Source organism: Oncorhynchus nerka, linkage group LG3 (genome assembly GCF_034236695.1).
Source record: "Oncorhynchus nerka isolate Pitt River linkage group LG3, Oner_Uvic_2.0, whole genome shotgun sequence".
Lineage (NCBI taxonomy): Eukaryota > Metazoa > Chordata > Actinopteri > Salmoniformes > Salmonidae > Oncorhynchus > Oncorhynchus nerka.
In genome coordinates, this window is record NC_088398.1 from 86,789,309 (window position 1) to 86,806,439 (window position 17,131).

At 47.8% G+C, this 17,131-nt stretch overlaps 1 protein-coding gene across 1 annotated transcript in view; it reads left to right on the plus strand.

Annotated features, from left to right (window-relative positions):
* The window catches only part of LOC115127422 (insulin-like growth factor 2 mRNA-binding protein 2), a 133,749-nt gene that overhangs the window by 41,292 nt on the left and 75,326 nt on the right, over window positions 1–17,131 (plus strand). The window contains 2 exon segments of the mRNA XM_065016395.1: window positions 1,316–1,364; window positions 7,197–7,248. Of these exon segments, the coding sequence (XP_064872467.1) occupies window positions 1,316–1,364; window positions 7,197–7,248 (101 nt within the window).

The window sequence follows — 17,131 nt, forward strand, 5'->3', positions numbered from 1 at the left end:
TCTGCAGCCATCCAGGTAGAATTCACTGAGTACATCACTCTCCAGTGCATTCGGAAAGTGTTTAGACCCCTTGACATTTTCCACACTTTGTTGTGTGGATGCAATAAGAACCAATGCAATAAGAACCAATAAGAATAGAGACAACCTTGTTCTCTTTCAATTACAAATCTAATGACATGGCTAGGATATATACTGTAGTAAAGTATCTAGGGGGATTTTTATTTAGCTGAGCCTGCTAGCTAAATTTGATATAGCTAGCTAATGCTACTAACGTGCAACTGACTTGGTATCCCCTTTCCCTAACAACTGAATGCATTGAACCGAAATATGTTTTCTGCATTTAAACCAAACCTTTCTGAATCATCAGCACCCAGGGAGGTGGGGGTGAACTGCTTTGCTCAAGGGCAGAACGGAACATTAGTCCACCTTTCCAGCTCGGGGATTCAGACAAGTGACCGTTTGGTTAATACCTCAACGCTTTAACAGGCTGCCTACCACCTCTAATGCTAGCTAGCTAGCTAGACGGTGTTATGAAAGTATCTTAAATAACGCTTAAGGTAGACATGTCATCTTGCTGAACACTTCACTAATTTACATTTCCAGAAATAAAGGTTAATTTACCCATTGTTCGCTGGTCAGTGGCATCACTACCAAACAATAGTGCACATTTGAATTAAAGAAAAAATACACATTTCTTACATATTTCCCAGACCACAAAAATGGTCCCTTGGTGTAGGGACAGAGGTTGTGGTTCAGCTGTTAACCCTTCTCTCCTGATTGACCCTGTGGTTCAGCTGTTAACCCTTCTCTCCTGATTGACCCTGTGGTTCAGCTGTTAACCCTTCTCTCCTGATTGACCCTGTGGTTCAGCTGTTAACCCTTCTCTCCTGATTGACCCTGTGGTTCAGCTGTTAACCCTTCTCTCCTGATTGACCCTGTGGTTCAGCTGTTAACCCTTCTCTCCTGATTGACCCTGTGGTTCAGCTGTTAACCCTTCTCTCCTGATTGACCCTGTGGTTCAGCTGTTAACCCTTCTCTCCTGATTGACCCTGTGGTTCAGCTGTTAACCCTTCTCTCCTGATTGACCCTGTGGTTCAGCTGTTAACCCTTCTCTCCTCATTGACCCTGTGGTTCAGCTGTTAACCCTTCTCTCCTGATTGACCCTGTGGTTCAGCTGTTAACCCTTCTCTCCTGATTGACCCTGTGGTTCAGCTGTTAACCCTTCTCTCCTGATTGACCCTGTGGTTCAGCTGTTAACCCTTCTCTCCTGATTGACCCTGTGGTTCCTTCTCCTCCGCCTCTGTAATCTCTGCAGGAGTCGCAAGATCCAGATCAGGAACATTCCCCCTCATCTACAGTGGGAGGTGAGTCGTTCAGTCAGTCTGTGCCTGGTGTTATAGTCTTTGGGGGTTTGCTCGATTTCATTTTGGATTTCAAGTTTGAGGTTGGTTCTGTTTAGGTGTGGCTTGCTCTGATTGTAATCATCCTCATTGGCCAGGATGTGTAGGACCTGTCGCCTCGTTAGTTAGTATTTTGTTTCAGCTGTGCTGGCCCAAAGCGGCTGGCCATGAGAGTTTCAGCTGTGCTGGCACAGAGCGGCTGGCCATGAGCTCCAGGGGTCATGAGAAGAGATGTTAGTTTTGTGGGATCCCTGTTTAGCTTGTCCTCTGTGTGTGATTAAAAACAAAGTGTGGTGAGGGCTTGGACAGTGTCCCTGTGTGGTGGTGAGGGCTTGGACAGTGTCCCTGTGTGGTGGTGAGGGCTTGGACAGTGTCCCTGTGTGGTGGTGAGGGCTTGGACAGTGTCCCTGTGTGGTGGTGAGGGCTTGGACAGTGTCCCTGTGTGGTGGTGAGGGCTTGGACAGTGTCCCTGTGTGGTGGTGAGGGCTTGGACAGTGTCCCTGTGTGGTGGTGAGGGCTTGGACAGTGCCCCTGTGTGGTGGTGAGGGCTTGGACAGTGTCCCTGTGTGGTGGTGAGGGCTTGGACAGTGTCCCTGTGTGGAGGTGAGGGCTTGGACAGTGTCCCTGTGTGGTGGTGAGGGCTTGGACAGTGTCCCTATGTGGTGGTGAGGGCTTGGACAGTGTCCCTGTGTGGAGGTGAGGGCTTGGACAGTGTCCCTGTGTGGTGGTGAGGGCTTGGACAGTGTCCCTGTGTGGTGGTGTGGTGAGGGCTTGGACAGTGTCCCTGTGTGGTGGTGTGGTGAGGGCTTGGACAGTGTCCCTGTGTGGTGGTGTGGTGAGGGCTAGGACAGTGTCCCTGTGTGGTGAGGGCTTGGACAGTGTCCCTGTGTGGTGAGGGCTTGGACAGTGTCCCTGTGTGGTGAGGGCTTGGACAGTGTCCCTGTGTGGTGAGGGCTTGGACAGTGTCCCTGTGTTGGTGTGGTGAGGGATAGGACAGTGTCCCTGTGTGGTGGTGTGGTGAGGGCTAGGACAGTGTCCCTGTGTGGTGAGGGCTAGGACAGTGTCCCTGTGTGGTGAGGGCTAGGACAGTGTCCCTGTGTTGGTGTGGTGAGGGCTAGGACAGTGTCCCTGTGTGGTGGTGTGGTGAGGGCTAGGACAGTGTCCCTGTGTGGTGGTGTGGTGAGGGTTAGGACAGTGTCTCTGTGTGGTGGTGTGGTGAGGGCTAGGACAGTGTCCCTGTGTGGTGGTGTGGTGAGGGCTAGAACAGTGTCCCTGTGTGGTGGTGTGGTGAGGGCTAGGACAGTGTCCCTGTGTGGTGGTGTGGTGAGGGCCAGGACAGTGTCCCTGTGTGGTGGTGTGGTGAGGGCTAGGACAGTGTCCCTGTGTGGTGGTGTGGTGAGGGCTAGGACAGTGTCTCTGTGTGGTGGTGTGGTGAGGGCTAGGACAGTGTCTCTGTGTGGTGGTGTGGTGAGGGTTAGGACAGTGTCTCTGTGTGGTGGTGTGGTGAGGGTTAGGACAGTGTCCCTGTGTGGTGGTGTGGTGAGGGTTAGGACAGTGTCTCTGTGTGGTGGTGTGGTGAGGGTTAGGACAGTGTCTCTGTGTGGTGGTGTGGTGAGGGCTTGGACAGTGTCCCTGTGTGGTGGTGTGGTGAGGGCTAGGACAGTGTCCCTGTGTGGTGAGGGCTTGGACAGTGTCCCTGTGTGGTGAGGGCTTGGACAGTGTCCCTGTGTGGTGAGGGCTTGGACAGTGTCCCTGTGTGGTGAGGGCTTGGACAGTGTCCCTGTGTGGTGAGGGCTTGGACAGTGTCCCTGTGTTGGTGTGGTGAGGGATAGGACAGTGTCCCTGTGTGGTGGTGTGGTGAGGGCTAGGACAGTGTCCCTGTGTGGTGAGGGCTAGGACAGTGTCCCTGTGTGGTGAGGGCTAGGACAGTGTCCCTGTGTGGTGGTGTGGTGAGGGCTAGAACAGTGTCCCTGTGTGGTGGTGTGGTGAGGGCTAGGACAGTGTCCCTGTGTGGTGGTGTGGTGAGGGCCAGGACAGTGTCCCTGTGTGGTGGTGTGGTGAGGGCTAGGACAGTGTCCCTGTGTGGTGGTGTGGTGAGGGCTAGGACAGTGTCTCTGTGTGGTGGTGTGGTGAGGGTTAGGACAGTGTCTCTGTGTGGTGGTGTGGTGAGGGTTAGGACAGTGTCTCTGTGTGGTGGTGTGGTGAGGGTTAGGACAGTGTCCCTGTGTGGTGGTGTGGTGAGGGTTAGGACAGTGTCTCTGTGTGGTGGTGTGGTGAGGGTTAGGACAGTGTCTCTGTGTGGTGGTGTGGTGAGGGCTTGGACAGTGTCCCTGTGTGGTGGTGTGGTGAGGGCTAGGACAGTGTCCCTGTGTGGTGAGGGCTTGGACAGTGTCCCTGTGTGGTGAGGGCTTGGACAGTGTCCCTGTGTGGTGAGGGCTTGGACAGTGTCCCTGTGTTGGTGTGGTGAGGGATAGGACAGTGTCCCTGTGTGGTGGTGTGGTGAGGGCTAGGACAGTGTCCCTGTGTGGTGAGGGCTAGGACAGTGTCCCTGTGTGGTGAGGGCTAGGACAGTGTCCCTGTGTTGGTGTGGTGAGGGCTAGGACAGTGTCCCTGTGTGGTGGTGTGGTGAGGGGCTAGGACAGTGTCCCTGTGTGGTGGTGTGGTGAGGGTTAGGACAGTGTCTCTGTGTGGTGGTGTGGTGAGGGCTAGGACAGTGTCCCTGTGTGGTGGTGTGGTGAGGGCTAGAACAGTGTCCCTGTGTGGTGGTGTGGTGAGGGCTAGGACAGTGTCCCTGTGTGGTGGTGTGGTGAGGGCTAGGACAGTGTCCCTGTGTGGTGGTGTGGTGAGGGCTAGGACAGTGTCCCTGTGTGGTGGTGTGGTGAGGGCTAGGACAGTGTCTCTGTGTGGTGGTGTGGTGAGGGTTAGGACAGTGTCTCTGTGTGGTGGTGTGGTGAGGGTTAGGACAGTGTCTCTGTGTGGTGGTGTGGTGAGGGTTAGGACAGTGTCCCTGTGTGGTGGTGTGGTGAGGGTTAGGACAGTGTCTCTGTGTGGTGGTGTGGTGAGGGTTAGGACAGTGTCCCTGTGTGGTGGTGTGGTGAGGGCTAGGACAGTGTCCCTGTGTGGTGGTGTGGTGAGGGTTAGGACAGTGTCTCTGTGTGGTGGTGTGGTGAGGGCTAGGACAGTGTCCCTGTGTGGTGGTGTGGTGAGGGCTTGGACAGTGTCCCTGTGTGGTGGTGTGGTGAGGGCTAGGACAGTGTCCCTGTGTGGTGGTGAGGTGAGGGCTAGGACAGTGTCCCTGTGTGGTGGTGAGGTGAGGGCTAGGACAGTGTCCCTGTGTGGTGGTGTGGTGAGGGCTAGGACAGTGTCCCTGTGTGGTGGTGTGGTGAGGGCTAGTACAGTGTCCCTGTGTGGTGGTGTGGTGAGGGTTAGGACAGTGTCTCTGTGTGGTGGTGTGGTGAGGGCTAGGACAGTGTCCCTGTGTGGTGGTGTGGTGAGGGTTAGGACAGTGTCTCTGTGTGGTGGTGTGGTGAGGGCTAGGACAGTGTCCCTGTGTGGTGAGGGCTTGGACAGTGTCCCTGTGTGGTGGTGTGGTGAGGGCTAGGACAGTGTCCCTGTGTGGTGGTGTGGTGAGGGTTAGGACAGTGTCTCTGTGTGGTGGTGTGGTGAGGGCTAGGACAGTGTCCCTGTGTGGTGGTGTGGTGAGGGCTAGGACAGTGTCCCTGTGTGGTGGTGAGGTGAGGGCTAGGACAGTGTCCCTGTGTGGTGGTGTGGTGAGGGCTAGGACAGTGTCCCTGTGTGGTGGTGTGGTGAGGGCTAGGACAGTGTCCCTGTGTGGTGGTGTGGTGAGGGTTAGGACAGTGTCTCTGTGTGGTGGTGTGGTGAGGGCTAGGACAGTGTCCCTGTGTGGTGGTGAGGTGAGGGCTAGGACAGTGTCCCTGTGTGGTGGTGTGGTGAGGGCTAGGACAGTGTCCCTGTGTGGTGGTGTGGTGAGGGCTAGGACAGTGTCCCTGTGTGGTGGTGTGGTGAGGGTTAGGACAGTGTCTCTGTGTGGTGGTGTGGTGAGGGCTAGGACAGTGTCCCTGTGTGGTGGTGAGGTGAGGGCTAGGACAGTGTCCCTGTGTGGTGGTGTGGTGAGGGCTAGGACAGTGTCCCTGTGTGGTGGTGAGGTGAGGGCTAGGACAGTGTCCCTGTGTGGTGGTGTGGTGAGGGCTAGGACAGTGTCCCTGTGTGGTGGTGTGGTGAGGGCTAGGACAGTGTCCCTGTGTGGTGGTGTGGTGAGGGTTAGGACAGTGTCCCTGTGTGGTGGTGTTGTGAGAGCTTGGACAGTGTCCCTGTGTGGTGGTGTTGTGAGAGCTAGGACAGTGTCCCTGTGTGGTGGTGTTGTGAGAGCTTGGACAGTGTCCCTGTGTGGTGGTGTTGTGAGAGCTTGGACAGTGTCCCTGTGTGGTGGTGTTGTGAGAGCTTGGACAGTGTCCCTGTGTGGTGGTGTGGTGAGAGCTTGGACAGTGTCCCTGTGCCCATGTTTACAGATTTAGGGTTGTACCTGGTTGGTTCCTTGATAATTTGTGTGAGATTGAAGGCATCTAGCGGTCTCTGACATCATGACATCAGCCTAACAGTAACACTAACCCAGCAGTCAAGGGCTCTAACACACTAACCCAGACGAGCAGACAGCCACCCAGGGCTGACAGTAACTCAGCCGTAACCCAGGGCTGACAGTAACTCAGCCGTAACCCAGGGCTGACAGTAACTCAGCCGTAACCCAGGGCTGACAGTAACTCAGCCGTAACCCAGGGCTGACAGTAACTCAGCCGTATCCCAGGACTGACAGTAACTCAGCCGTAACCCAGGACTGACAGTAACTCAGCCGTATCCCAGGGCTGACAGTAACTCAGCCGTATCCCAGGGCTGACAGTAACTCAGCCGTAACCCAGGGCTGACAGTAACTCAGCCGTATCCCAGGGCTGACAGTAACTCAGCCGTATCCCAGGGCTGACAGTAACTCAGCCGTAACCCAGGGCTGACAGTAACTCAGCCGTATCCCAGGGCTGACAGTAACTCAGCCGTAACCCAGGGCTGACAGTAACTCAGCCGTATCCCAGGGCTGACAGTAACTCAGCCGTATCCCAGGGCTGACAGTAACTCAGCCGTAACCCAGGGCTGACAGTAACTCAGCCGTATCCCAGGACTGACAGTAACTCAGCCGTATCCCAGGGCTGACAGTAACTCAGCCGTATCCCAGGACTGACAGTAACTCAGCCGTATCCCAGGGCTGACAGTAACTCAGCCGTAACCCAGGGCTGACAGTAACTCAGCCGTAACCCAGGGCTGACAGTAACTCAGCCGTAACCCAGGACTGACAGTAACTCAGCCGTATCCCAGGGCTGACAGTAACTCAGCCGTATCCCAGGGCTGACAGTAACTCAGCCGTAACCCAGGACTGACAGTAACTCAGTCGTATCCCAGGGCTGACAGTAACTCAGCCGTATCCCAGGGCTGACAGTAACTCAGCCGTATCCCAGGGCTGACAGTAACTCAGCCGTATCCCAGGGCTGACAGTAACTCAGCCGTATCCCAGGGCTGACAGTAACTCAGCCGTATCCCAGGGCTGACAGTAACTCAGCCGTATCCCAGGGCTGACAGTAACTCAGCCGTAACCCAGGGCTGACAGTAACTCAGCCGTAACCCAGGGCTGACAGTAACTCAGCCGTATCCCAGGACTGACAGTAACTCAGCCGTATCCCAGGGCTGACAGTACCTGTGTGTGTAATTGATTGTGTTCCGTCTTTCCCTCAGGTTTTGGACGGCCTTCTAGCTCAGTATGGTACTGTAGACAACGTGGAACAAGGTGAGACATTACAATACCTTATCTTTTATATCATTACAATCTTTTCAACTGTTTTTTTTCCTTAAATATTATCGATATGCTTTTTTAAATACACGTGAAGGGGAGTCGACTTACTTTCATTAGTGAATCCGGTTATTTCAGCCACACCCTTTGCTGACAGGTGTATAAAATCGAGCACACAGCCATGCAATCTCCATAGACAAACATTGGCAGTTGAATGGCCGGTACAGAAGAGCTCAATGACATTCAAAGTTGCACCGTCATAGGAGTCAGTTCAACAAATGTATGCCCAGCTAGATCTGTCCCGGTAAAATGAAAGTGCTGTTATTGTGAAGTGGGAACGTTTAGGAGCAACAACGGCTCAGACGCAAAGTGGTAGGCCACACAAGCTCACAGAACGGGACTGCAGAGTGCTGAAGTAACGTCAGCACAAGAACTGTTCGTCGGGAGCTTCATCACTACCTCATACTCCACTACTACCTCTATCACTACCTCATACTCCACCACTACCTCTGCCACTAAAACTACCTCTGCCACTAAATCTACCTCTATCACTACCTCTACCTCTATCACTACCTCATACTCCACTACTACCTCTATCACTACCTCTATCACTACCTCATACTCCACTACTACCTCTATCACTACCTCATACTCCACTACTACCTCTATCACTACCTCTACCTCTATCACTACCTCATACTCCACTACTACCTCTACCTCTATCACTACCTCATACTCCACTACTACCTCTACCACTACCTCATACTCCACTACTACCTCTATCACTACCTCTATCACTACCTCATACTCCACTACTACCTCTATCACTACCTCTACCTCTATCACTACCTCATACTCCACTACTACCTCTATCACTACCTCTACCTCTATCTCATACTCCACTACTACCTCTATCACTACCTCATACTGCACCACTACCTCTATCACTACCTCATACTCCACTACTACCTCTATCACTACCTCTACCTCTATCACTACCTCATACTCCACTACTACCTCTATCACTACCTCTACCTCTATCTCATACTCCACTACTACCTCTATCACTACCTCATACTCCACTACTACCTCTATCACTACCTCTACCTCTATCACTACCTCTACCTCTATCACTACCTCATACTCCACCACTACCTCTATCACTACCTCTACCTCTATCACTACCTCATACTCAACTACTACCTCTATCACTACCTCATACTCCACTACTACCTCTATCACTACCTCTACCTCTATCTCATACTCCACTACTACCGCTATCACTACCTCATACTGCACCACTACCTCTATCACTACCTCATACTCCACTACTACCTCTATCACTACCTCTACCTCTATCACTACCTCTATCACTACCTCATACTCCACCACTACCTCTATCACTACCTCTACCTCTATCACTACCTCATACTCCACTACTACCTCTATCACTACCTCTACCTCTATCACTACCTCATACTCCACTACTACCTCTATCACTACCTCTACCTCTATCACTACCTCATACTCCACTACTACCTCTATCACTACCTCTACCTCTATCACTACCTCATACTCCACTACTACCTCTATCACTACCTCTACCTCTATCACTACCTCATACTCCACTACTACCTCTATCACTACCTCATACTCCACTACTACCTCTATCACTACCTCATACTCCACTACTACCTCTATCACTACCTCATACTGCACCACTACCTCTATCACTACCTCATACTCCACTACTACCTCTATCACTACCTCTACCTCTATCACTACCTCATACTCCACTACTACCTCTATCACTACCTCTACCTCTATCACTACCTCATACTCCACTACTACCTCTGCCACTAAAACTACCTCTGCCACTAAATCTACCTCTATCACTACCTCTACCTCTATCACTACCTCATACTCCACTACTACCTCTATCACTACCTCTACCTCTATCACTACCTCATACTCCACTACTACCTCTATCACTACCTCTACCTCTATCACTACCTCATACTCCACTACTACCTCTATCACTACCTCTACCACTACCTCATACTCCACTACTACCTCTATCACTACCTCATACTCCACTACTACCTCTGCCACTAAAACTACCTCTGCCACTAAATCTACCTCTATCACTACCTCTACTACTCTATCACTACCTCATACTCCACTACTACCTCTATCACTACCTCATACTCCACTACTACCTCTATCACTACCTCATACTCCACCACTACCTCTATCACTACCTCTACCTCTATCACTACCTCATACTCCACTACTACCTCTGCCACTAAAACTACCTCTGCCACTAAATCTACCTCTATCACTACCTCTACCTCTATCACTACCTCATACTCCACTACTACCTCTATCACTACCTCATACTCCACTACTACCTCTATCACTACCTCATACTCCACCACTACCTCTATCACTACCTCTACCTCTATCACTACCTCATACTCCACTACTACCTCTATCACTACCTCTACCTCTATCACTACCTCATACTCCCCTACTACCTCTATCACTACCTCATACTCCACCACTACCTCTGCCACTAAAACTACCTCTGCCACTAAATCTGCCTCTATCACTCCCTCTACCTCTATCACTACCTCATACTCCACTACTACCTCTATCACTACCTCTACCTCTATCACTACCTCATACTCCACTACTACCTCTATCACTACCTCTACCTCTATCACTACCTCATACTCCACTACTACCTCTATCACTACCTCTACCTCTATCACTACCTCATACTCCACTACTACCTCTATCACTACCTCATACTCCACTACTACCTCTATCACTACCTCATACTCCACTACTACCTCTATCACTACCTCTACCTCTATCACTACCTCATACTCCACTACTACCTCTATCACTACCTCATACTGCACCACTACCTCTATCACTACCTCATACTGCACCACTACCTCTATCACTACCTCTACCTCTATCACTACCTCTACCTCTATCACTACCTCATACTCCACCACTACCTCTATCACTACCTCTACCTCTATCACTACCTCATACTCCACTACTACCTCTATCACTACCTCATACTCCACCACTACCTCTGCCACTAAAACTACCTCTGCCACTAAATCTACCTCTATCACTACCTCTACCTCTATCACTACCTCATACTCCACCACTACCTCTGCCACTAAAACTACCTCTGCCACTAAAACTACCTCTGCCACTAAAACTACCTCTGCCACTAAAACTACCTCTATCACTACCTCATACTCCACTACTACCTCTATCACTACCTCTACCTCTATCACTACCTCATACTCCACTACTACCTCTATCACTACCTCTACCTCTATCACTACCTCATACTCCACTACTACCTCTATCACTACCTCTACCTCTATCACTACCTCATACTCCACTACTACCTCTATCACTACCTCATACTCCACTACTACCTCTATCACTACCTCTACCACTAAATCTACCCCTACCACTAAATCTACCCCTACCCCTACCACTAAATCTACCTCTACCCATACCTCTACCACTACCACTAAATCTACCACTACCTCTGCCTATACCACTAAATCGATGTCTACCTCTACCACTAAATCTACCTCTACCACTACCTCTACCACTACCACTAAATCTACCTCTACCACTAAATCTACCTCTACCACTAAATCTACCTCTACCACTACCACTAAATCTACCACTACCACTACCACTAAATCTACCTCTACCACTAAATCTACCTCTACCACTACCACTAAATCTACCTCTACCACTAAATCTACCTCTACCACTACCACTAAATCTACCTCTACCACTACCTCTACCACTAAATCTACCACTTCCACTAAATCTACCTCTACCACTAAATCTACCCCTACCACTACCACTAAATCTACCTCTACCTCTACCACTAAATCTACCTCTACCACTACCTCTACCACTAAATCTACCTCTACCACTAAATCTACCACTAAATCTACCACTACCACTAAATCTACCTCTACCACTACCACTAAATCTACCTCTAAATCTACCCCTACCACTAAATCTATCCCTACCACTAAATCTACCCCTACCACTAAATCTACCTCTACCCATACCTCTACCACTACCACTAAATCTACCACTACCTCTGCCTATACCACTAAATCGATGTCTACCTCTACCACTAAATCTACCTCTACCACTACCTCTACCACTACCACTAAATCTACCTCTACCACTAAATCTACCTCTACCACTAAATCTACCTCTACCACTACCACTAAATCTACCACTACCACTAAATCTACCTCTACCACTAAATCTACCTCTACCACTACCACTAAATCTACCTCTACCACTAAATCTACCTCTACCACTACCACTAAATCTACCTCTACCACTACCACTAAAACTACCTCTATCACTACCTCTACCTCTATCACTACCTCATACTCCACTACTACCTCTATCACTACCTCTACCTCTATCACTACCTCATACTCCACTACTACCTCTATCACTACCTCTACCTCTATCACTACCTCATACTCCACTACTACCTCTATCACTACCTCTACCTCTATCACTACCTCATACTCCACTACTACCTCTATCACTACCTCTACCTCTATCACTACCTCATACTCCACTACTACCTCTATCACTACCTCATACTCCACTACTACCTCTATCACTACCTCTACCTCTATCACTGCCTCATACTCATACTCCAACACTACCTCTGCCACTACCTCTACCTCTATCACTACCTCATACTCCACCACTACCTCTGCCACTAAATCTACCTCTGCCACTAAATCTACCTCTATCACTACCTCTACCTCTATCACTACCTCATACTCCACTACTACCTCTATCACTACCTCTATCACTACCTCATACTCCACTACTACCTCTATCACTACCTCATAATCCACTACTACCTCTATCACTACCTCTACCTCTATCACTGCCTCATACTCATACTCCACCACTACCTCTGCCTCTACCTCTACCTCTATCACTACCTCATACTCCACCACTACCTCTGCCACTAAATCTACCTCGTCCAATACCTCTACCTATACCAGTACCACTAAATCTACCTCTACCACTAAATCTACTTCTACCTCTACCACTAAATCTACTTCTACCTCTACCACTAAATCTACTTCTACCTCTACCACTAAATCTACTTCTACCACTAAATCTACTTCTACCACTACCACTAAATCTACCTCTACCACTAAATCTACCTCTACCACTAAATCTACCTCTACCACTAAATCTACTTCTACCACTAAATCTACTTCTACCTCTACCACTAAATCTACCTCTACCACTAAATCTACCTCTACCACTAAATCTACCTCTACCACTAAATCTACTTCTACCACTAAATCTACCTCTACCACTAAATCTACCTCTACCACTAAATCTACTTCTACCACTAAATCTACCTCTACCACTAAATCTACTTCTACCACTAAATCTACTTCTACCTCTACCACTAAATCTACCTCTACCACTAAATCTACCTCTACCACTAAATCTACCTCTACCTCTATCACTACCTCATACTCCACTACTACCTCTATCACTACCTCATACTCCACTACTTCTCTATCACTACCTCTACCACTAAATCTACCCCTACCACTAAATCTACCCCTACCACTAAATCTACCTCTACCCATACCTCTACCACTACCACTAAATCTACCACTACCTCTGCCTATACCACTAAATCGATGTCTACCTCTACCACTAAATCTACCTCTACCACTAAATCTACCTCTACCACTAAATCTACCTCTACCACTACCTCTACCACTAAATCTACCTCTACCACTAAATCTACCTCTACTACTACCACTAAATCTACCTCTACCACTACCTCTACCACTAAATCTACCCCTACCACTACCACTAAATCTACCTCTACCTCTACCACTAAATCTACCTCTACCACTACCTCTACCACTAAATCTACCTCTACCACTAAATCTACCACTAAATCTACCACTAAATCTACCACTACCACTAAATCTACCTCTACCACTACCACTAAATCTACCTCTACCACTAAATCTACCCCTACCACTAAATCTACCCCTACCACTAAATCTACCCCTACCACTAAATCTACCTCTACCCATACCTCTACCACTACCACTAAATCTACCACTACCTCTGCCTATACCACTAAATCGATGTCTACCTCTACCACTAAATCTACCTCTACCACTACCTCTACCACTACCACTAAATCTACCTCTACCACTAAATCTACCTCTACCACTAAATCTACCTCTACCACTACCACTAAATCTACCACTACCACTACCACTAAATCTACCTCTACCACTAAATCTACCTCTACCACTACCACTAAATCTACCTCTACCACTACCACTAAATCTACCTCTACCACTAAATCTACCTCTACCACTACCACTAAATCTACCTCTACCACTACCTCTACCACTAAATCTACCACTTCCACTAAATCTACCTCTACCACTAAATCTACCCCTACCACTACCACTAAATCTACCTCTACCTCTACCTCTACCACTAAATCTACCTCTACCACTGCCACTAAATCTACCTCTACCTCTACCACTAAATCTACCTCTACCACTACCATTAAATCTACCTCTACCACTAAATCTACCTCTACCACTACCATTAAATCTACCTCTACCACTAAATCTACCTCTACCACTACCATTAAATCTACCACTACCACTAAATCTACCTCTACCACTACCACTAAATCTACCTCTACCACTAAATCTACCACTACCACTAAATCTACCTCTACCACTACCACTAAATCTACCTCTACCACTAAATCTACCTCTACCACGACAAATACCACTAAATCTACCTCTACCACTACCACTAAATCTACCACTAAATCTACCTCTACCACGACCAATACCACTAAATCTACCTATACCAGGACCACTACATCTACCTCTACCTCTAAATCTACCACAACCACTAAATCTATGTCAACCACTAAACCAAATTAAATTGTATTTGTCACATACTTAGCAGTTGTTAATGCGTGTGTAGTGAAATGCTTATGCTTCTAGTTCCGACCATGCAGTAATATCAAACAAAAGTAATCTAACAATTTCACAACAACTACCTTATACACACAAGGTTAAAGGAATGAATAAGAATATGTGCATATAAATATATGGATGAGCGATGGCCGAACTGCATAGGCAAGATGCAGTAGATGGTATAGAGTACGGTATTCATATGAGATGAGTAATGTAGGGTATGTAAACATTATATTAAGTGGCATTGTTTAAAGTGGCTAGTGATACATTTATTACATCAAATTTTTCATTATTTAAGTGGCTGGAGATGAGTCAGTATGTTGGCAGCAGCTACTCAATGTTAGTGATGGCTGTTCAACAGTCTGATGACCTTGAGATAGAAGCTGTTTTTCAGTCTCTCTGTCCCTGCTTTGATGCACCTGTACTGACCTCACATTCTGGATAATAGCAGGGTGAACAGGCAGTGGTTCGGGTGGTTGATGTCCTTGATGATCTTTATGGCCTTCCTGTAACATCGGGTGGTGTAGGTGTCCTGGAGGGCAGGTAGTTTGCTGTGCTGTTAGATTTCAGTGCAGCCTTTGATATTATTGACCAAAACATGTTTTATCACTTTTGAACCTCTTCCATATCGTGGATTCAGAGTTATCTATCTAATAGAACGGAGTTTTCATTAATGGAAACTTCTCTAATGTCAAACATGTAGGGTGTACCACAGGGCAGCTCTCTAGGTCCTATACTTTTTATGTTTTTAGCATGCATGTGTGTCAACGTATGCTGATTCAACCATATACACATCAGCAACCACAGCTAATGAAGTCACTGAAACCCTTAACAAAGAATTGCAGTCTGTTTTGGGTTAGTAGCCAGTAATAAACTGGTCCTGAACATCTCTAAAACTGAGAGCAAGTTCTAGACCTCAGCTGAATCTGGTAATGAATTGTGTGGCTGTTGAACAAGTTGAGGAGACTCAATTACATGATGTTACCTTAGAATGTAAACTGTCATGGTCAAAACATATAGATTCAATGGTTGTAAAGATGGGGAGAGGTCTGTCCATAATAAAGAGATGCTCTGCTTTTTTGACACCACACTCCACAAAGCAAGTCCTGCAGGCTCTAGTTTGGTCTTATCTTGATTATTGATTATTGTCATGTTGTCAAGTGCTGCAGTGAAAGACCTAGTTAAGTTGCAGCTGGTCCAGGGCAGAGCGGCACGTCTTGCTCTTCATTGTAATCAGAGGGCTGATATAAATACTATGCATGCCAGTCTCTCTTGGCTAAGAGTTGAGGAGAGACTGGCTGCATCACTTCTTGTTATAAGAAAGATTAATGTGTTTAAAATTACAAATTGTTTACATAGTCAACTTACAAACACCCCAGCAGACATTCCACCAGGGGTCTTTTCATAGTCCCAAAATCCAGAACAAATTCAAGAAAGCATATAGTATTATATAGAGCCATGAGTACATGGAATTCCCTTCCATCTCATATTGCTCAAATAAACAGCAAACCTGCTTTAAAGAAGCAAATAAAGTAACACCTCACGGCACAACGCCTCTCCCCCATTTGACCTAGATAGTTTGTGTGTATGTATTGATATGTAGGCTACGTGTGATGTTTTAAATGTATATAGTTCTGTCCTTGAGCTGTTCTCATTAATGTTCTGTATTATGTTTCATGTTTTGTGTTGGACCCCAGGAAGAGTAGCTGCGGCTTTCACAACAGATAATGGTGATCCAAATACCACTACCACCACTCACACCAATATCTCTACCTGTACATGACCATCTGATCTTTTATCACCCCAGTGTTAATCTGCAAAATTGTATTATTCGCCTACCTCCTCATGCCTTTTGCACACATTGTATATAGACTGCCCATTTTTTTTCTACTGTGTTATTGACTTGTTAATTGTTTACTCCATGTGTAACTCTGTGTTGTCTGTTCACACTGCTATGCTTTATCTTGGCCAGGTCGCAGTTGCAAATGAGAACTTGTTCTCAACTAGCCTACCTGGTTAAATAAAGGTGAAATAAAAAATAAAAAATAAAAACACCGTGTTCCTGCACTATTATCCATATGCTTCTGTTGGATGCAACTGCAACATGTCCCAAATGACAACCTTCTCCCCATAGGGCCCTGGTCAAAAGTAGTGCAGTATATAGGGAATAGGTTTTTATTGATTTATTTAACACGTATTTTATCTTGTAAGTTGACTGAGAACACGTTCTCATTTACAGCAACGACCTGGGGAATAGTTACAGGGGAGAGGAGGGGGATTAATGAGCCAATTGTAAGCGGGGGATTATTAGGTGACCATGATGGTTTGAGGGCCAGATTGGGAATTTAGCCAGGACACCGGGGTTAACACCCCTACTCTTACGATAAGTGCCATGGGATCTTTAGTGACCACAGAGAGTCAGGACACCCATTTAACGCCCCATCCTACACAGGGCAGTGTCCCCAATCACTGCCCTGGGGCATTGGGATATTTGATTTAGACCAGAGGAAAGAGTGCCTCCTACTGTCCCTCCAACATCACTTCCAGCAGCATCTGGTCTCCCATCCAGGGACTGACCAGGACCAACCCTGGTTGCCATTTGAGACGCATGATTCTCAATTGCTCTCTTCCCACCACTAACCATCTGAGATAGTGACATAAACATGAATCGTTTCTCTCATTACATGGTCTCAGTATGGAGCTGGGACTGCGTCCCAAATGTTATTCCCTATATAGTGCACTATTTTTGAGCAGGGCCCATAGGTTTAGTATGTAAAGTAGTGCACTATGTA